The sequence below is a fragment of the Corvus hawaiiensis genome, chromosome Z, assembly GCF_020740725.1.
Source record: "Corvus hawaiiensis isolate bCorHaw1 chromosome Z, bCorHaw1.pri.cur, whole genome shotgun sequence".
Classification (NCBI taxonomy): Eukaryota; Metazoa; Chordata; class Aves; order Passeriformes; family Corvidae; genus Corvus; species Corvus hawaiiensis.
In genome coordinates this window covers 3,135,545-3,157,633 of record NC_063255.1, presented here as the reverse complement: position 1 = coordinate 3,157,633, position 22,089 = coordinate 3,135,545, and the positions used below count along the sequence as shown (strand labels likewise).

At 35.8% G+C, this 22,089-nt stretch overlaps 1 protein-coding gene across 3 annotated transcripts in view; it reads left to right on the top strand.

Annotated features, from left to right (window-relative positions):
• SREK1 (splicing regulatory glutamic acid and lysine rich protein 1) overlaps positions 1 to 22,089 on the top strand; it is a 36,512-nt gene that overhangs the window by 8,251 nt on the left and 6,172 nt on the right. For 2 of the 3 annotated variants that reach the window (XM_048290875.1, XM_048290877.1), the window contains exons 3-11: positions 5,109 to 5,224; positions 6,536 to 6,700; positions 7,627 to 7,805; positions 8,411 to 8,541; positions 10,002 to 10,116; positions 12,606 to 12,725; positions 14,990 to 15,511; positions 20,590 to 20,685; positions 21,156 to 21,291. In XM_048290875.1, the coding sequence (XP_048146832.1) occupies positions 5,109 to 5,224; positions 6,536 to 6,700; positions 7,627 to 7,805; positions 8,411 to 8,541; positions 10,002 to 10,116; positions 12,606 to 12,725; positions 14,990 to 15,511; positions 20,590 to 20,685; positions 21,156 to 21,291 (1,580 nt within the window). Of the gene's footprint in view, positions 1 to 4,697; positions 4,822 to 5,108; positions 5,225 to 6,535; positions 6,701 to 7,626; positions 7,806 to 8,410; positions 8,542 to 10,001; positions 10,117 to 12,605; positions 12,726 to 14,989; positions 15,512 to 20,589; positions 20,686 to 21,155; positions 21,292 to 22,089 lie in introns of all 3 variants that reach the window. The other variant, XM_048290878.1, reaches the window with a different exon arrangement.

Genomic DNA, 22,089 nt, shown 5'->3' with positions numbered 1-22,089 from the left:
TAGGTTTTTCTTTAAATATACTTTGAAAATGCAAAGGTTGAAAGCTAAACAAAGATGCCACCCTAATCTTTCTAAATTTTATGTCCACATTATCTGGTAGATGGATTTTGACTATTAATTTGGTTTTGTATGTTTTCTCTGTGTGATATTTGTGCATTATTAGATGACTAGACTGGCCAAGGCAGACCTGTTACACTTGCCTGAGTTAGGCATTGTTTGCCATGCCACTAAACCTGCCGCCAAGTGAAACCTTCATGGGGGAAATGAGATCGAAGTCTGGCCTGCTGAAGATGGACGCCCTGTCTCTGTTTTTATTTTATTTTGCTTTCTTTCCTTTGTTTCTTTTATTTTTATTTTATTTTGTCCCTTTTTTGTTTTGTTCTGTTAAATCTCTTTCCCTTGTACTTGTGAACTGGTACTTCAGTTCTGTAAAATGATGTTTGTAAAGGGTTCACAGTGTTTGATTTTGAAGTTGACTTGAAGCTGCTTATGAATGGTGGATGGTATACAGAGAATTTAGAATATGATTAGGTTTTAATGCTCTGAATTAAGGATAAATTTGATGTGGAATATGTTTAAGCATCTAAATTTAACAGATAAGTACATTATGTCAGAAGACAGGAATAGTGAAAAATTCATCAATTTAGAGATGTATTCTTCCATATATTGTGCTTTATGAGTTTATCTTGGAAAAGGACAGTTAAAACTCTAGCATCTGGAGAAAGCAACTTTAGAAAGTAAAGTCCTAATATTTCTCTGCTACTTTTCCTCAGCAGAGTGTTTCATTTTATGTTGCACCAGCTATTTAAAAGAAGGCTTACTATTTATGTCTAATATGATGAGCTGAAAATTATTTTTTCTGAAATTGAACTTTTGTGAGTATTGAATGTCATGAAATATTTGTTTACTTCTGATGAAACCTTGCTCCAGTGAGGTCAGTGGCAGTAAGATTTCATCAGGGTTTTTTTTGTAATTTTCAGAAAAAACTATTTACCACTCATAAGTACAAATGCAGCCTGAAGTTTTGGTTGGAGTGTGTTATGTGAGACACATTGTCTTTTAACACTGTTACTTGTGGGAAGATTGAATCAGTTCTCTGTGTGTGTGTGTGTGTATTGCACTTTGACATGCTCCAGTGGTGATGATTTCAGGAAGAGGTTTAGAAAAAACACCAAAGTCAGGAAAAAAAAGTGTTTTTCCAGTCATCTCACAGTCTCAGAAGCCTTGGTAGTTCATGCTGAAGTGATTGAGATGGTTCTCATCCCTAAAGGATGTTCTTACTTCTTGTGAAACGGAAGCCCTGAAACAGAAATGGTGAACAAAGTGGTGTGTCTAGTCCTCAGGCATTGCTCTTCCCAGCCAGCTGCACTGGGAGCTCTTGGTTTCACTCTTTTCACCAGGCTCTGCACTGCAGCTGGGAAGAGCTTTGATTCATGATCTTTGTTGGATTTTGCTGTGGCAGTTGTAATTGCCAGTAGCTGTAATCTCTTTATTCACTTCTGCTAAATCCACTAAGATTCATGAGTTGGACCACATAAAAGTTATTTTATTTCTAAGTCTACATGTTTCACTGATGTAAAATAGCAGGAAAATAATGACTTCTTTTTAATGTTTAAAGTAGATTGTGAACTCTTTAGTATTTTTAAAACCAGCAAACTCATTCACTGCAGAAGCACTTTTGGATGTGGGGGTTAACCTTATAGGATCACTACAAAGAGTGGGAAATTAATTTCTTTTGAGCGCTTGAAGAATAAAAATACTGTGCTTAGTACTTGCTTAATGCAGATGATTCTGTTTAGCCTTCAGCAGAACTGATTCTAGTATGGACTAGGTTGTCTAGGGTTCTTTAGACTAATGGTACAAAAAAGTAGCAATCACAACTATGCCCTTAGGGAATGCTGAGAATATGTACATTTTGCAAAGGGATGAATCAATAATAAATGATCATAGAACCTGTAAATTACTAAGCAGAAGAGCTGCTAAGAAATCTATATAAGGATGTGATACAGATATGGCATATTTATTTTGACTGCTTCCCTCATTAGAAAATAAATCTCTTCACCTCATTCTTATTCAGATTTTAAATATCATGTTCTAAAAATGAAGTATTATTCTTAAGCTAAATTGTCCTAATCTGTTGTGTCATAACCCGCATGTCTTGTTGTGTTTTGTGGGCTTGTATTCCCATTACAAATACAATCACAGAGATAAAACTGCAAAATTTAAAGTGTTTAATTCATGAGATTATTTGGACTCATATGTTGATTTGTTTTTCAAAACTGTTTAAAAAATATGGAGGTAGATATTCAAAGTACTGCAATTTTTTTTTTCTCCAAAAGAGTGTTCTAGAATTTTTTAAAACTTTGACCTGGTCTTAGAAGCTGGAAAAGTTGTTCTGAAGAGACAGTACCTTTGCATATACAGGCAAATTTTCAGGGTTCTGTCTGTAGAAATAGACCCTTTCTCATTGTTGAAAACAAAATAAATGAATCTTTGTGGTATGGAACTGACCAACTTGATTTTGTATTTAAAATAGAACTTTACATTGTTGAAAGACCAAAGTATTCTGGAAATAATGCTGCAAACTTTACAATTTACATATGCATGCTGTTCATTCTGTGAGCTGCTATAATGGTGAACTTACCTGAAATGTTCAGTGGATTTCTTGAACAACATTTCAGCAAGTTAATAATTTCAGTTATTTCAGTGCTATGACCCGTATACTTAAAGTTTAGGCCTCTACTTAAATTGCTTTATGAACTTGAGTCATTGTCCATCTTAGTTATGTACCTAACTGAGCCCCTATTTAAAAGGACTAAATGCCTAAGCATTTTGTAAGTTTACCTAGTTAAGTGTGTATTGAATTGGCTGTATGTAAGTGCATACTTAAATTAGGCATATACTTATGTACATTACTGACCAAAGATCTCAATTAGCATGCACCACTTTTAGAGCCATTTCTGCCATTGGATTTAATTGTGCCATGTTTCCTGATTTATAGAAACCTGCATGAGTGTCTGGTTAACTGCAAAATGCTCACTGTTCAGGATAAGTTCTGGTTCATTAGTCATTTGAAAAAACTTAAATATTTCACTTTTCAGAAGAACTGGTACATAATTCTATGCCTAATTTGCATGTACATCTGCTGGAACTGTATATTCAAAAGCCTATTTGTAGGCCTGCATATTAGGCAGGGTTCACAAAATACCTGATGTTTTTGAGCAGTCAGGCAAATCAGGTACACCTCTCATTGCATGCCCAACTTCAAAACAAGATCTGTAAAGAGTGCTGAACATTGTGATGGTGGCTTAGATTCATGCATATTTGTTTAAAAAGCCCTGGAAGTCATTATTGCACAGTTAACTCCTCTAATTGCTAACAATTTTCCTATTTTTCTCCCTTAGATAGGAAAATCAAGTGGTTTCTTTCTTACATGTTAAGGAGAAAGGTGTCTCAAAATTTAACATAAATAAAATAAATGTAAATAGGAAGCATGAAAAAAAAATGGATACTGTTATTTTATCTGTTCTGTTCCACCCATGATACATATAAATTAAGTTTCATTTAGATTTGTTTTGTCCTTTGGTCATATCCGGCTGTAACCCAGACTTAGCTGCAGATCTGTAGAGCAGGTTTGCAGCACTTGTTTCTTTTCATTTTTTAAAGTAGTGTGTTTTCTGTGGTGTCAGTTGGAACTCTCATCACTGAACCTGCATGGTATTTTGAAACTTACCTCAAATTTTCCTTTTGATAAGAATATATATTAATCTTTAAATTTTGAATTTAGGCATTTTGTAGTTGAAATGTGCAATTTGAATCAAGGCAGGAAACCACTGGCACAGCTTTTATCTATTACTTGACTGTTAAAACAACGATTAAATAAGAGCATTTACTTTATTTAGGTCCATGGGGTTATACCAAAGGGCTCAGTTGGTTAGCATATATACAGTTATGCCAGTAATTTTGAACAGATCATAAATACCTAGTGTAATCAGAACTTCTTGCAGCAGTTTTTTAGTTCAGTGTTTAATGTTTGTACCAGTTTTAATCCCTTTGCGTTTTGAATTTAAAATGTACATTTAATTGTAATCATAGTTGTTTAACTATTAATCTTTTGATTTTTGGAGATTTTTGGGGGGTTCATTTAGTAGTCTAATCATGACTAACATTGAGTGAAACCTACATTTAATTCAGATTAGTTATTACTTAAACTTCAGGCATGATAGGAGGCCTACGATCAGGTTGAAATAGCATGAAGTACATATTTTGGGGACATAGAGCTTGGTTAGCCTGATCAGTTATGATTTTCTTCAATCTCTGTAAATTTAGATTTAACTTAGCAGTTTCAGATAAACTGAGGTGACCTAGAATGTGAGACAGTACAAATCTAGGTTTTTTCTACTCTTCCTTCCTCCACCTTCAACTTCACTTGTAGTATGTATTGTGTGCAGTCACAGTAGTTCAGTAGTTTATTATTTTATGTTTTATTTATTTTACATTCTGAGTAGGTAGCACCAGAGGAATAAAGAAAAGCACAAATTTCAGTTAGCACATACTTTGTTTTTTTCTTTTTCTTTTTTTTCCCCCCCTTTTTTTTGGTTTTCTTTCTTTTACTGATTTGGTTATTTGCCATTTCTGGGGATTAAACTTTAAAAAATGTTCTTCTTTTCTGTATCTGATGTTCTGTGTGCTATTAGTGATGCAGCCAACACGAACGGTTGTCATGTGTAAAACAACTTTCGATCACCGCGAAAACACCGCCCTGGGAAAGCGTCCATGCTTGATATCGTTTGGTTCATGAACGTTAAGTTTCCAGTACAGGTGACCCATAGCTCAAAGTGTTAAATAATTATATACATTATTCAGTTTTTAAAATAATAATCCATTAATGAGATTGCTAGTCTTTGAAGTTTTGCTCACTTTTGTTTTTCCTAATAGAACAGGGTAAAAGGAAAAACTTAAGATATTTGTTTCTTTGTAAGGATCTGGTAGATAGATTCATTGTTATTTATTACATTTTTTAATGCAAGGGTAATTGTAAAATCATAGAAAGAGTAACATCTGTCTAGTGTTCCAACTCTGTGTAATGCTTTAATTTGCTTCTTCAGGTAAAATCCCAGATGAAGCCAAAGCCCTCTCTCTATTGGCGCCTGCTCCTACTATGACAAGTCTGATGCCTGGTGCAGGGTTGCTTCCCATACCTACACCAACCCCTCTGACTACAGTAAGTAAAATTCAGTGTCTATATAATTTCTGGTTTCCTCTGTTCTTGGTAGCCTTTTCTGTGTTCAGGGAACAAGGACTATTTGGTCCATGGATGTTGCAGTGAGGGTTTAGCTGTGGTGAGTCTTCTAAGGATTGATCAGAAGATGTCCATGTGCTACCTTTCTAGGGTCTTTCAGAGTAGTGTTTTCCAAAATACTACTGGAATACTGGTGAATACTGGTTTTGGTTCTTGTTCATTTTAATGGCTGTCCTGCCCCATAGGGCCATTAATTTGGTACAGTGGTAGTTATCCACTGACAAGAAATTTATTAAAACCGAAGTTACATTGACACGAGTTCTTCAGAATATTGAAAGCTGAAGTAGAGACTTCTACTTGATATCGCTACAGCAAGATTTTTGACTGTTAGACTCTGTCTAACAATGTTTTCACTACAAAAAGTAGAGGAGCTTGGTTCTGTTATTTTTGCTCCATTCCCTTTTGCCTCTGTAAGCCTTTCTTGACATCAGCGAGCTGCTGTGGTTTATTGAAGGAAAATTTAAGGTTAAAATAGAGTAGTTTTTTCCTTTGTTACATAAAAAATGGTACCGATGGCTTGTTAAGAATTCCCCACGCTTTTTAGAAAATTCATTTCTTGAAAAAGCAGTTGCTTTTTGGGTCAAGAAAATTCAAACCCGGAAGTCAGTGCACCAATTTTGTAGTGCTTTTTAAGTGACTTTTTATAACGTTTTACAGGAGAGTTTTCACTTTCAGTTCCAAACATGAGAGCTGTATTTTTCTCATTCTCTAGGTATAAGGGGAGGAACTTGGATGGAATATTCTTTGCATTTCAACTGTAATTAATCTTGTCCGGGGTGATTCATTTTTCCAAAAGACACTTTATGTGTCCCTTAAGTGGCCCTGAGCACTAGAAATTCCCTTCTTCCCTTGCTGGGCAAAATCTCAGCTATTGAAAATCACTCATCTGGTTTAAAAAAAATGAGACTACTAGCAGTGTCTGAAAGAATCATACTCAATTTGAGTGACTCTTAAGCATTAGGGCCTGTATGTTTTGTAATTAATGTATATCCCTGTCCAGATCTCTTTGATAAGATATTAAATAATAACTCACAGAATACCTTAACTATGAAACTTACTTCTGGGTAGATTTTTCTTCTGTAAAAAAACATGAAGTGCTGTGACCTTAAAGTATTGCTTATATTCATTACATCTGTTTTTGCAGAAACGCATCCAGGCAAACAAGTATTAAGAAGTGGAATATCTTTAACAGGTGCTTGGCTGCAAAGTGTATTCTGTGCTTGTGTTTTCCAGCTTGGTGTTTCACTTGGTACCTTAGGGGCTATACCGGCAGCAGCACTGGATCCTAACATTACAGCACTGGGAGAAATACCACAACCACCAATTATGGGAAATGTAGATCCATCCAAAATTGATGAAATCAGGAGAACAGTCTATGTTGGAAACTTGAATTCCCAGGTAGCTTTTCTTCGTTTTTGTGTTGTGGAAATACTAACAGAAGATGTGAAAATGTAATCTGTGAATTCTAATCTTACATGTTAAAGAGTTCCCATTAGTTAATGACAACATGAATTTAAACAAAACTCCCTAATTGTCAGAATACCAGAGAAACCAAAGGTGAATTAAAGAAACCTAACTGTGTGTGTTGATTAAGTGTACGGTTTGGTTATATTAGATGAGCAATCCTCAGAAGTCATGAGATTGTGGTAGCTGTCCTCCAGGGCACAGTGCAGTTGCATAGGTACAGTAAGATGGAATAATGTGTCCTACTGGAAGTTGCAAAATTAGCATAAATATATTTCAGTCAGCAGCTTGGAGTTTCAAGAGGTGATTGGATTAATTGAAAAATATTTGCTTTTGACTGATAGCAATTTAAGTATTACATTTTGGGTTTTTTGACGGCTGAAATAGCTACTGAGTGTAAAATTACTATTGATTGTGATAAAGTAAAACAAACTGGAAGCTAGTAGAAAGCCACATAAATGTAAGTCCTTTAATATTGTTTGGATTTTTTTGTTTTATTTGGTCAGAAGTCACAATTAGTAGCTTGGAAACAGGTGTATAAGGAAGTTTCTTACCAGTTATTTCAGATTAGTTGTCTGAAAAGTGCAAAACCCTGTGTAAAAGTCCTTTTTTTTTTTTTACCTCGGTGAAGGACTAAGGGCTTGTGGCTGCACTGTTTAAAATTGTAGAATATTCTTAAATTATTGGAAGAAAAATACTTGTCTTTAAGTCTTAAAATGTAACATTACCAAATTCATGTCACCTTTGTAATAATGTTGAGATATCATTCCAAAATCTGTAGCTCTAAGACTACTGAATATATTAGATAAGTGGTTTTCATTGTATATTTTACTTCAGCTGAACTCTTCAACTCTTTCTAGACTACAACAGCTGATCAGCTGCTTGAATTCTTTAAGCAAGTTGGAGAAGTCAAATTTGTGCGAATGGCAGGTGATGAGACGCAACCAACACGATTTGCTTTTGTGGAATTTGCAGACCAAAATTCTGTACCTCGAGCTCTTGCCTTTAATGGAGTTATGTTTGGAGACCGGCCACTGAAGTAAGAAATTAGTTATCCATATGACTGTTGAATGAGAGATTTCTTTGTATTGTTGCATACACGTTTATGACTTACGTGTAGCAAAAGGCTGCGACTAACGTTTTTTCAATATGCAGGCCTATTGTTAAAAAACCAGAACATTTTTATCAACTCCAGTTTCACAGTTTGGCCTGAATTTCTCTCAATAGATTATGTATAGCATTGAGTAAAATACATTTATATTAATCTTGAGGTAGTGTAAGCTGTAGTAGTAAAAAAATCTTTGAAGTCCATAGTACTAATTAAGTTTTCTGTATGATGTGTATGTAGTTAGTAGGTGTTAATGTGGAGATTTGATCTGAAATAGAGAAGTAACTTCCTACACTTCTACTAAAAATATTGTAACACAGAAATACTGTGCTGCTTTTATTTAAAAGTGTTAAGATTTCAAAGTAATAAAAAGTACTTTGGATACTTGGAACAGATGGGTGTTACAAATCTGTAGTTTTGCTGAACTTTTTAAAGTTTTTAGTTGTACACCGATATTGAGATGTTTTCCTTTCTTGTTTTTCATCTGCCCTGTTTGAGTGTTTAAGAATGAAAGGCTTTATTTTTCTTTAATTTAGGATAAATCACTCCAATAATGCAATAGTGAAGCCTCCTGAAATGACACCACAAGCTGCTGCCAAGGAGCTAGAAGAAGTGATGAAGAGAGTAAGGGAAGCCCAGTCTTTTATATCTGCTGCTATTGAGCCAGGTAGGTATATTTTGTTCATTACTGAACAGACACATTCTGTATGTACCTTTTCTAAGAGCATTTCTACACATTTCTAAGAGTATTTTCAGATGCAGGAGAAGGGTATCCAAAGTTCACATATTCAATATGTGTTGGAGAAAAAACCAAAATAATCAAAATTCTGTTCATGAAACTAAACAATGGAATGAAGCTTTTTATTTAATCATGTCTTGTTTCCAGGTACATGTTCACTGAATGTTTTAAAAAATGCAAAGTTAATACTAAATTGGTACTTAATGATGGTACTTTTTAGGTTTAGAGTACTTGAAAACTTTTAAAAGAAAATGCTCTGTATTTTTTATTGTCGTTTAGGACCCATTAGTGCTATAGTCTCGACCAGAGTGAGCTAGCATGGTTTTGAAAGCAGTAATATTATGCTTTCCTTATCTGCAGAAGATTAATTTTGTTCCTTTTTCATGGTGGCTCAAGACTGTATGCATCCTCAAAGCAAATGGGATCAGAGAATGAATCTGGGACAAATGTTAACATATCATAAAGGACTTCTTTTCATCCAGATTGTTTCCCTGTTCCCTGTTAGCACTGAGATGCCAAGTCAAGTAGGAAGGTGGTGTTGTGTTGAGAGGTTAGACAGACATTCTAGTGGTGATTTATGCTGGCTTAAATGGATTGCAAAACCACAGCATAAAAAAATTCTCAACTTAGCAGACTCCTACTTCTTTTCATCAGCAACTTTTTGCCATTCTTCTTACTAACAAACCCAGAGACTGTCTTATGTTGGTTAGATAGTGTGGAGCCTTGAGGGTTTTTTGGGGGGGATTATTTTTTGTTGTATTTTTTGGTTGGAAGTAGAATAACTCAAGCACTTTATCACTGTTAAGCAACAAAATAACAATTAGACTGAACCATGATGAGCTCACTGTTAAGGTTTCTGTTGGCTTTTGGCCTTTGGTCAGACTTTTCACCCTGTTCTGTTCATCCTTTCCTCCTACAAAACAATGAGGAATAAAACTTCAGTATTTGTGCAGTGTTTGAAATATCTAAAAATACAGACAGTAATAATGATCTATATTATGTGCTTGTTTTCAAAATTATGCCCTCTAAATTTACTCAGTTCTTCTCAAGTTATTAAAAAAAAGAAAAGAAAGTAATTATATTAAATAATAGACCAAAAGGAGGACATGTTATGATCTTGTACATTGTGGCAGCAACATAAATCCCGTTCTTAGTAGAGCTAGCTGTTTATAATTATCTGGTTTATGTGTACTGCTGCAGGATGGCTGCACTCAACGAGTATATGCAATGACTTTCTTGGATGTTTCTGAAGGATATTTGCAAAGAAGGAAGATGTGCAGAGAGTAGGCCCCTTGCAATATATGTGGTACATTCCACTTGTGCCAGATTGTTAACTGGGATCTTTAAATGTTCTGAGCTTACACTGCAAAGTGGTTTTTTCCTCTCAGAGTCTGGAAAGAGCAGTGAAAGAAAAGGCGGTCGATCTCGTTCCCATTCTCGTTCAGAATCCAGGTCTAGCTCAAAATCCCGATCTAGAAGGAAAAGATCGCACTCAAAACACAGGTCGGTATGCTTTTTGTTTCAGACTAAGATCATATTGGGATTTTTTGCATGGTGCTGTTAATGGAGATTTTTTAGTTACACACAAGTATTCCTGTAGAGATTACTAACTTGCGCCCAGCAGATCAGAGTAACCAGGAACTTTGTCTCTGAATAGGTAGTCTTTTCCTCTAAATCCTAAACATTTTTAGGATTACTTTCAGTTAAAACATACTAGAAGGCACTTCCTGTGCCATGTACAATAACAAGTTACGTGGTTTCTTTGTATATTTTATGGTTTTGTACATTAGGCTATGTAGCCAAATAACATTTTGTGACCTGTATTTTAAAGAGAAACCTGCATTTTGTGCATGGAGCAGATAATTTACTCGTAACATCCTGAGCAAATAGGCTGGCTGGTTTTTGGTTTAGAATTCCTATTGTCCTCAGCTTCTAAACATTGAGTTAATAAATGCAGTGTTTTTATCTACTGTCCTGTAAATGTGAAGCTATGTTTTTAAAAACCTTTTTTTGAAGGTTGAATTCAGACTGATGAGCTTTTATGTTTTAAAAAAAGCATAGCGAAAAGGCATTAGGGGCAGTTTCTAATTTTTCAGATTTTGTTTGCTTTGTTAAATCTGTTCAGTTCTGAAAAAGAAAATCATTAGGTCATTCTTGAAGTATACCCATTAAAGTTTTTTTCCAAGAATGAAACAGCCTTCTTGTTCTGTGAGACTTCTAAAGGCTTCCCAGAACGGTCCAGATTCTTTCAATTGTCAGGAGTATCTTCTGAGAGCCTAGGTAAATCTTAAGTCAATAAAGATATTTGGCTACGTTAAGGATAAAAAAACCCTCAAAATTTGGAATGTTATTTGATTGCTTGCACTTTAAAAAGTTGAGTGTTGTCCGTATTGCAGCAACAGCTCTGCTGCATCCTTTCATTCATGCCTTTTAATAAGGCTACTAGGATTCTTTTAGGTACGGAAGATCTGGCTGAGAGGGAGTTATCATCAATTTTACTATCAAAGAAATACGGTACAAGTGCAGGCTTCAATTTTGCAATAGCAGGAAACCACAGCATGTGTTTTCTGATGACTTCATAATGTTTGGTGCTTTCTAATGCAAGAAGGACCATTTAGTCACTTCTTTATTGCTTGCTTCTCTGCTATGTCTCTAACTCCATAACTGAAAAACAAACTTGGTTTCGTGTAACAATGCAGTAATTTCAGTACTATCTTATACTGACACACACCAAGTGGAATTTTAGAAGATAAGCTTTTATTTTTTTAAATATGGAAAACCTGTTCTTGAAACAAATGTTGATTATTATATTTTGTTATGTTTTGTAAATTGTTTAATATTGCTACTGTCAGTTTTGAGAACATGCTGAAAAAAAGCCACTCTGACCTGTTGAGGCAGCTTCATCCATAAAAATAATCTATCCTTACTGCTTCCCTGTTTTACTGTTTTATATAACATAATTTTCATCTTTGTGACATAAAATGTATTCCAGGTTGTGCTTTGAGTCAGTTGTAATTAATTGGCCTTGCAGTTGATTTGTATTTCTCTGCTGATAAGGAGAACAAAGGTGTAGGTAAAAAATTGCTTCCTCTCCTCTTGGTTTATATTACGCTGTGTGTCTTGAATTCTGGAAGGTAGGTGCAGCTGTTACTTTTTGTACCTCACAATTCTTCAGTTTTTACTGAGTAATATACATGATCTTTCTGTCTTTGGTAAGTTAAACTTCATGGTACCTTAATATCTGAAGCAAAGTATCCAATGATGTTGTTTTTTGAAGCTTAATGTGCAAATTCAGCTTTTTATTTTTCCTTCCCTGGGGAAAACAGTAGTCAAAAATATGGAGTGTTTTGGAAAAAAAATTTGAAGTGCTGTTTTCTTCATCAAATCTGCCTAAGACTTCGTTTTTTTAATCAGAGTATCTGCACTTTATTTACAACTGAAATCCATACTAACAGGTCCTTTTATCTGAAAAGGTAACTTGACTAAAACCTGCGCCGCACATCATCAGGGGTTTTTTTTAAATTTAAATTATAAGGATAGAGAACAAAGCAAAAAGAGATTGTTGTAGCCAAAGTCATCTTTTTTTAATGACTTAAGACTTCAGTAAGTGACTGGGCCTGGAAAGGAAATAAAATGTAACTAATTATTTTTAAAATTTGCTAAAAATTGTCAATCAGATTTTATGCAGTGTCATTTTGTGAGGACAACTGTTGTAAATTACATTAACTTTTATTTTCCTGATTCATGGAGATTATTATGAAACATCGGTATAACTTCAATGGTTCATTGTTTCTAAGTAGAACATGTACACCTGGTGAAGCATAAAGTATCCATATTTGCAAAAACATTTGCAGACAGTATATTATTAAGGTGTAATTCTTTATATAAAACTATGGGGTGACACCACACATGTATACTGTCATTCTGTTGGTTGACTTCATTTGTATGAAGTTTCAATATTAAAATATTTTTCTCTGGCATTCTTCGTTTAGAAGTAGATCTGGCAACAGATCTCTCTCAAGACACAAGGACAGACGCAGATCAAGAAGTCCCCTGAAAAAACGTTCTAGATCTACAGAAAGACGGAAATCAAGAAGTCGCTCTCGTTCTCGGTGAGATCTGTTCCACAAAATGATACTGAGTTGATACAGTGATACAATACAGATTTTTTGAAAAACATTTAACAAACCTTTTAGGTGACCATAAAGGGTGGAGTCTCATCTGTGGGGCTAAAGGACAGAAAGTAATATTTAATACTGAGTATGGTGGTCTTGTCTAGGATAGAGTTAATTGTCTTTCTTGTAGCCTGGATGGTGCCTACAGGGGTTAAATGATCATGCTGAGGCACCTGAACTTCGATAGTCTCGTCTACATTTGTACTTATATCCAGGCTGACTGAAAAGAGGTAATTTTGTCAGACTACAACCAATAGTTAAGGAATACCTTGTGTACCTTGTGAACCTACAAAAAAAATGGATACTGCTTGTTTGATGTGTATCTGTTGAGAAGGTTGAATTCAGACTGACCTTGATCCTATATTGTGAGAACATGTATATAGTTCTTGTGCATGAGCTTTTGTTTTCACCTTTGATGTTCTCATATGTCAAACAGCAGGAACAAATGCACGTGTCTGTTGTGTGGCATATATGTATTTCAGGATGTAATATGTGTGTATTTTATCTAGTTTATTAGTTTTTATGTCTGATCACCTAATTATTAAACTGTGAAATTTTAACAAGATCATAGCATAATTTTTTGAGCAATGAAGTAGAGAATAAGCTCAAACCAAAAGTGCCTGTGAAAATAGCTTAATTAATATAAGTCTTGGTATGTTCTTAGTTTCATTTCTGTAATTCCCTTGATTCATTTAAAGGGAGATTTGTACTTGGGTTGTGCAGCTGCCTCTTGCTCTTTGAGATAAGAAGTTTTGTGGGAAAGAGAGCTGTAGATCTGTGGACCTATGTGGAAACAAAACTAGACTATGTAGCCAGCTGGGTTTTATTGGTGGGTCCTTTCGATTCTCTTGTTTCTCTTTTCTGGAGCTTCTTGAGACATCTGCTCGCTGGAAGGGGCAAGTCCGGTGAAATCTCTCTGATAAATTAACTAGAAGACATTTCTTGAGAAGTTTTAAGGCTGGTGTCATGGGGACTGTGTGCTGTTTTGTCTTTATGATGTTACATTCCTTCTCTGAGACTCCTAACAAAGTATTTGACAGAACCTAATGGGAATCAAAGTTACTAGGTCACAGAGCATGCAACAGTCTGCTATTTATTTACAGTTGAGAAGATACTGCCAAACACTTCTTCAGTTTGAGGACTGTTTGAGTGCTTAGGACCTTTCATGTGTGAAGGAGTCTCTTTTAGAATCTGTGAAAATTTAGAATAGATACCAATACCAGATAACTTCTGTCCATCTGGTTCTCTTTGACCCAATAAGGCCTGCTAATGAATTTCTCTTCTTGTGCTTTCTCCTGTTTTCTCTCTCTGAACAATTGTTCTTTTGTCACGTGTCTCTGTACTAGAGAGGAAAGATGGAGTCTTGCATTTTCAAATAGTCCTGTACTATAATGTAATCTTCCAGCCAAAGTTGTGAGCTAATTAGTTGTTGTTTGACTTGATGATTTGAACATCAGATGGAATTTTCCTTACTGTTCTTTTTATCAGCATGTATCCTACTTCCTGTCCCAAAGAAGCTGCTTTCCTTTCTTCTGTTTTTACTGTATTAGCAATTTTTCAATAATTTTCAAATTCCTAGTGACATTACAGATGGTTGAATTGTCTTGATTGAGTTTTGATCTTACATTTGCCTTTTAAGGGTATCTGGTGGTATTTTGTCCATGTTTTCTTTTTATTTCTATGAATTAAGTGTTGTTGGACTTCCAAGCAGTTCAAAGATACCTGTGTGAGACAAAACTGTAGAATATAAAGACTTCCGTCAGTCAGCTGTCATTATTCTTTTGGCAGTGACTACTCTGAAGGTCATTTTGTGTGGATATATTTTTAGTGAAGAGTGGATTTAAAGATTGTAGAGTTTTGTCCGTTCTCTGACAAAATAGAGACAATATATATATGTATAATTACATAACTGTGAGGTGGAGAGAGACATAGTAACATCACTTGGAAGATAGTGGTTTGATTTGGTTTTGGCCTCCCCTTCTCCAATTTGGTTTCCAGTTTTTTCCTAGCTGTATATAGCCGTATATTTCCTAGCTATATGTAGATTTCCCTCATCGTGAACAGGGTGAAAAAGTAAAATATTGAAGAATTACTATTTTTCAACAGAGACACTTTATCTTGATGTATACTAAAAAGTTAGTTGTAATTCTAATTGGAAAGTTCGAAGATTAATTAATGGGTTTGTGTTTGGCTTTTCACAGGGACAAGAAAAGAGACAAAGAAAAGATCAAGGAAAAAGAAAAGGCCAAAGAAAAAGACAGAGACCGAGACAAGGAGAAGGATAGGGACCGAGACAAAGACAGGGAAAGAGAGCGAGATAAAGAGAGAAATAGGGAGAAGGACAAGGAGAGAGATAAAGAGCGAAGCAAAGACAGAGAGAGAGCCCGAGACAAAGACAGGGACAAGGATAAGGACAAAGATAGGGATAGGGAAAAGGACAAGGAAAAGGAAAAAGATAAAGATAAGGAAAAAGAAAAGGAAGAGGTAGATCAGAACAAAGAAAAAGAAGATACTGAGAAAGAAGGAGAGAAGGACAGAGAAAAGATTAAGGACAAGGAGGGAGATAAGGACAAAGAAAAGGACAGAGACAAAGAAAAGGAAAAAGATGGGGATAAGGAGAAGGATCGAGAAAAAGAGAGAGATGATAAAAAGAAGAAAGATAAGAGATCCAGAACACCCCCAAGAAGCTATAGCTCTTCAAGAAGATCTCGTAGCGCCAGCAGGTTTGTTTAGAATTTTTCATGCTTTTTTTTGACTTGTCAGTTCAGTGAGGCACCATCCTAATTTTTATGTATTGATATCACCATGTCTCTTATTAAATAAATATGTATTATTTCCATTCTGTAGATTTTCCTGTAAAGTAACATCTGTAATAAAATGCTCTATATGATGCCTGATAGAACAGTTTCTTGTTGGGCTGCTGGTGCTTGACTTTCACATAACCATATTATATAATCCTTGAGGACAGTAATTGGATGATTCTTGTGCCATTTCTGTATGTTGGAGACAGCCAAAAGTTCTGGCCTACAGCACACACACCATCTTTGCCCTGATGAAAGTTTGAGTCAGTGTTACATAGTCCTTCCATTACTTACGTACTGCAGCATTTTGGTCTGTAGGTCTTGGAAACAGTTGTTCCATAGTACTTGCTACTTTTTGGCTGGATGGCTGAACTGCAGGAAGCAAATGTATTGCTTCGCTGGCTAGCCTTTCACAAGGTGAATGTATCTCTGTTGGAAGAGACAGAAACCTTGTTTATCTGACTAGATGGCCAGGTATAAGTTAAAAGTGACGTTCGTTAACGTTACTGACTGTAAGCAGGAAAACAATAAAGTTAATGTAGATGTTGGTTTTGGCTCTGAGGGAAGATTAACTGGCAGGAAGTCTGGATAAATTCAGTACAGCAGAAAGAGGCTGTGAGATTATAATCAACCTCTGTAAGCAAACTCAGGCATATTCTAAAAGCAGTGCAGCTAAGATAAGTTCGGAAGCATTGGTGGATAAGGTTCTTTCTGTTACATCAGGAATTAAAGTTCAGTAGTATTGCATCAGATTTAAATACCAAATGATATCTGTAACCTTGAGATAATGAAATTCTGAATGAATTGCTAAAGTTCTACCTATAATAATGAAGTTCTGTTATCATAATTTCACTAGACAAAAGCAGAATTCCTCTAGTCCAAGCTCATAGAAGGTAAAAAAGGGTGAAATAGTTTCTGAACATTGTGTTTGTGTTATGAGGTTTATGGGGAAAATACTGTTTCTTCTTTAAGCATATGCAGCTTCCTATTTACATGCGTGGAAGACCCACATAGAGATACTTCTATCAGCTTTGAAACCATTTTTTTCAGTTCGTAGGCCTCAGTGTTGAATTGGATAAGTGCAGAAAAATACATGAGTTTCAATATATAGCTTATATAGGACCCTTGGTGGAAAACCAGGTTCCTAAACCCAAACAGCAAGTGTAGTTAGCTGGCTGTAACCAAAAGCTCATACTTTAGTTTGCAACAATTTTGTTCCCCCTTAAGAATCCTACTAGTTAAGAAAGTGCTATGGAAAGGCTCCAATGTCATGTACTTGAGCAAACAATTCTAGTGCAAATTAGTGCATCTTTTCTAGTGCAAAGTACAAAACTGTACTTTGATATGATACAGATATTGTTAAACGAGAGCAGTGTTCTTTTGAAGCTGGAAGATGAGAAAATACACTTTCTATTATGGATTTACAATTTTTTTTCAGATATAACATTATCCTTAGAACATCAATGCAGAGGCCAATACTGGCGAATGTTATCAAGATAACATAAGAGCTTAGATAGTGGGACAGAGGGCATCCTTGGCAGCTTTGCAAACAGTAGAGAGTGGGGAGGGGCTGGTTCATCATTCAGAGAAACTTTAGCAGGTGGGAGAAATGGACTGATAGTTACGGAATTGAACAAAGAGAAAGGAAAAGTCCTACACATGTGCGGGAATAATGCCATTGCACCAGTATAGCAGGGGGCACTGACTGGCTGGAAGGCTGGCTGGCAGGTCCTTGCAGCTAAGAAGGCCAGCAATGTTGTGAGTAGGTCAGAAAAGGTAATTCTTACCCTCTTCTGGTGAGGACACATTTAGAATCTTGTTCTGGGCTTCCCATTACAAGAGACATGCAAATATACTGGCGTGAGTCTGGTGAAGGGCCATGAAGCTTATAAAGGGCTTGGAGCTTCTGTCATACAAGGGGATACTGAGGAATCTGGGACTCTTCAGCCTGGAAAAGAGAAAGAAAGCTAAAGAGCGTCTTAAAATATGTATTAATATCTAATAAGAGCATGAAGAAGACAGAGCCAGCAGAGGCCTGTGACAATTAAGAGGTGACAGGCACATATTGACATATGGGAAATAAAGGCTTTTTTTTCCTAATGATGACTTTGTGGTTTTTTTGGGCAGACTAGAGCTAGTTACCCCAAGGGATTGTCTCCTCTCTCCATGGAGATAATAAAATCTGACTGGATATGGCCCTGAATAACCTACTCTAGTTTGACCCTCTTGTAAGGTGGGGAAGGGATAGGTAATTTCAACCTCAGTAATGTCATGGTTTTGGTTCTCTGAAAAGTAATTCTGGATGGGTTGGGTTACAGTCACAGCTTGCTTTTAGCGGTCTCTCTTTGGTGGTTGACATTGCATAGTTTAAATGGTTGCAGGCCTTTCCAGTGAAGATAATTCAACCATGAGGCATTTCAATTGCCTGAACGTACAGTACAGCAGTTCATTCTGATTATTTGCCTGATAAATGTAAAATACAGGGCAAACAGTCTTCTTTTTGGAGAAGAGGTGAAGGTGGAGTAGGACATACAGGACCTTCTAAGAACTAGATGGCAACTGACCTTGCTTTGCTGACATACAGCATGCAAGTACTGGAAATAAGATGGTTATTCGTGATTCCTAGCTGTAGGAAGAGACAGACCAGGGGGGAAGAGAAATCAGGGAAAGGAGCTATCTTACAGGCTAGCAGAACCAGTAGCACCAGATGAGGTGCATAATGTTATTTCTGTGTATGATTAAGAGACATGGAATCACTATCAAAGTATTCAGAACTTGTTTTTCTTAAATTCTGCTGTATTAGTATTGTGCAAGAGAGTTAATGAAATGGGTGCACAAAAATCTTTGTATGGGCAAATGCAGTGAGATACAGTTCTTCAGCTTGAAATAAGAGCAGAAACTGAAAATGAGGTTTCATGAATAAGCAGTTTCTAGTTTGAACACAATTGCTAAAGCACTTGGTTTGCCGGTATGTATGCTGGAAAGCAGAATAAAGTGGGAATGTACTCAGTGTAGCCGAAGTGACAGCACTAAGAGAGAATAATCAATTTCCAGTATCGTCATTTAAATAATGGTGATGATAAATGTGGAGATGTTCAAAACAAAATGCATGTTAACTAGTGAACAACTGATGTAGTTACTGTGTTATTTAGTCCACGATTTTGAGGCCATTTTATATTTTTGTTTATCAATCACACTTAAAAGCTTGCTGAACAAAATACCTAAGAAATCTTGTCCTGTGCAGCTTCAGGAGGTCACTGTCTTGGTTTTGACTGAAAGAAAGTTAAATTTCTTATTATGAGCTGGTACAGTGCTGGTGTTTTCTTACTGATTATTCTCCTCCCCAGTGGCATGGGGGTATGGAGGTTGAGGGGCAGTGGGGGGCAAAAGAAGGCACAGAATGAGCAAATGCCACTCTGGATTTAGTTGCCATCTGGAGTTAAACCATGACAGTTCATTTTTGACTTCTTTTGTTTCCTCACCAATCCCTTCTTTGTTCAACCTTGTCATGCTCTGCCAGGCTCTGTGTTTTGAGAGTTGAGGAAAGAACACATTAGTAATTTAAACAAAATAAAATAATTACCGTAACAGTAATAATTGTAATGGAAAGTACAGAGAGAAATAAAGCCCAAGAGAAACAAGTCGTGTACTACACAATTGCTCACCCCTCATAGACCAATGCCTAGCCCATCTTCCAGGGCAGTCTGCAGCTCCCAGCCAGCTCCCTGCCTATGGTATGGAATATACTTTTGACCAGTTGGGTCAGCTCTCCTTGCCATGCTCCCTTCCAGTGTCTTGGGCACCTGCTTGCTGGCAGAGCATGGGAAACAGAAGTCTTTGACTTAGTGTGACAACTAAAACATCGCTGTATTATCAACAACATTGTCATACTGAATCCAAAACACAGCACCGTACTGGTTACTAGAAAGAAAATTATCCTGGCCAAAACCAGGACAGTCACAGTAGATTATATTGTCAGAGTATCAATCCATGTAGTGATACTGGCCATAATTTAATGTTTCCTTTTGTTATTTATCTAATAAGTTTTGTTTTCTTGGCTTTTCTAAATATTGAAGATTTAAATATACACAAATTGCAAAAGGTGTTATCCATAAATGTAGCTTTTGTGCTATATCTAGAAGTAAGTTTTAAATTTCCCTATTTTTCTCCAGTGTTCTTCCAGTCTGCTTTTCCTGCTGTACAAAGAGTTGATAGGAAAAAAATTGTCTTATTTTGACAAATGGGTTCTGCATTTATGTTGAATGAAGTTGTACTGGCTCAATTTTTGCTTTAATTTAATGTGTGCCTCAGTATAAATGACCAGTTATTTCATGTTTTTGTTCTATTCAAGATCAGTATCCATAATGGCAACTTCAGGAAACTCCATATAGCTATGTAAAACACTTCAGGCTTTTCCATGTGTTACGGAATGATGACATTGAGTTTGCTAAGCAAGGACCACAAGACAAGCAACAGAATTTATTTATCCTGATTTTGACAAGAGCTTGGGCTTCATTTTGCAATATTTTCTTCTAAACCAGCTAATTCTAACTCATATATTTAGGAATTAAATTTCAGTCAGGTTAAACTGAAGTTGCAGTGATCTGCAGATTGTAATGTTACATTTTGAAATTCATACTGTTCAAGTTACACCATTTGTCTTAATATGGCACTTCATTCAATTGAATTATTTTCCTGACTGAAGAAACTTAACTGGATTACTGAATTCAGTGTGTTTCCATTGTTATCTAGTGTATAAGGATTTTAAAAAAAGAAAATTTTGAAAGGACACAACTTCTTTTTTCCTACTTGCAGCTTTGCCTTTCCCACTAAACTGAAGCGTACAAGTTTTTTTTAGGTGGTACAGTTCATATTCTGTTGGTAATATAGACTGTTAAATTCAGTGGATGTGTTAGATCATTGTAAGAGCTTTCTCTTTTTATCTCCTTTGAGTTTATTATTTTTGGGTTTTGATGATCTTGAATTTCTTGGTCCTGTAGAGAAAGGCGTAAAAGGAAGAGTAGAAGTCCCTCCAAGTCTCCTAAAACATCAAAAACAGCAAAAAGGAAGTCTTCACGAACTCCTTCTCCAAGAAGGTTGGTTTGATGTAAACATAGAAGTTAATGATGAGTAAAGAAGGAAGGATTTATAGTATTTTCATGGTTCTACTGCCTTTGCATTAAGGATTTCAGATTATTTCAGTTGGTCAGTATGATTCAGTTTTAATTTAAAACTAACTCAAAACTTTAACCAATTTGAGCTCTGGTATTCTTTCAATGACATAGTTTCAAATCAATCAGCATTGCAAATTGCTTCAAGTCAATAAAATCCCTTCATCTGATACAGATTCATTCGCTTTTTTCTTTGCAAATACAGTGTGTACTGGGCATGCAGTGTTTAGCTCTCTTCAGCCAAAAAAATCCTATTGTCTTCGTGAAGGGCTTTTTTGTTAAATTTTGGGAGGTTTTTTGAACATCCACACTGGGAGTTTAGTTTGCTGTCAAGTGGTTTGAAGTTTGTTGTAGTTGGATCAAATCCTAATTTGAATAAAAAATTTCTGAAACAGAAACAAGAAAGAAAAGAAAAGAGAAAGGGATACAAATAATGAAAGAAGAGAAAGAGAACGGTCCACTTCCAAGAAAAAAAGTAGTAAAGAAAAAGAGGGAAAGGAGAAATCTGACAAAAGCACCACTACTTTGAAGGTAAGTTTGTGTGACCACGTGATCAGCAGAATGAAGTGGTAATGAAGCCATTATTGAAATTCTCTCTTTACTTTTTCTTTCTTCTACTCCTCCCTTCTTTTTCTCCTGTTCCTTACCAAATCAGTTTGGGTTTAGTATTTGCTAGTTGGGGTTAGTAGTCCATTTTAAGTCTACATGTTTGGACTTCAGTTGACCTGTAGGAGTTTGTGTGCTTAGGTTACAGAAACACCTTGTTTCTCTTTCCTATTGTGTGCCCTATGTTAGGACATGCCTGGTTCCCTACTCTTAGGAGCAGGCAGAGCATTAACTAATAAGCAGTATTCAGGGGTGGCTTGACTGTCATATTGAAAAGATTACTTTTTGAATAAACTCTCACTGCAGCTCAAACTCTCCCTCACTGATTTGGTCCTGGTCTGTATATTGGATTCTATAGGAGTGAAGTTGAAGAGTTGTGAAAGAGTGGTATAGGATTTTCCCCTGCAAAATAGAAGGTACTAGAATTAAGAAAAGAAACGTCTTCAAATTGTTTAATCTTAGAATTTGAATAGCAGCACACCTTTAAAGAGTAGTTTGTTGTGCTCGGAGAATTACTCAGCTGTTAAAAACCAGCTTGTTTAGGTGACTGCTGAAATGCTTAAGTATCTTACCCAAGAACTCCCTTAAAATGCATCAGATACCTGACAAAAAAAAGAAAAAAAAATTTCTGTTTAAAAAGTTTTATTTAAAAAATGTTGGTGAAATCTTAATTTCTGGAGCTATTTCTCATACATTCCGTGGTGCTGCTTGTTCTGTTTTGTC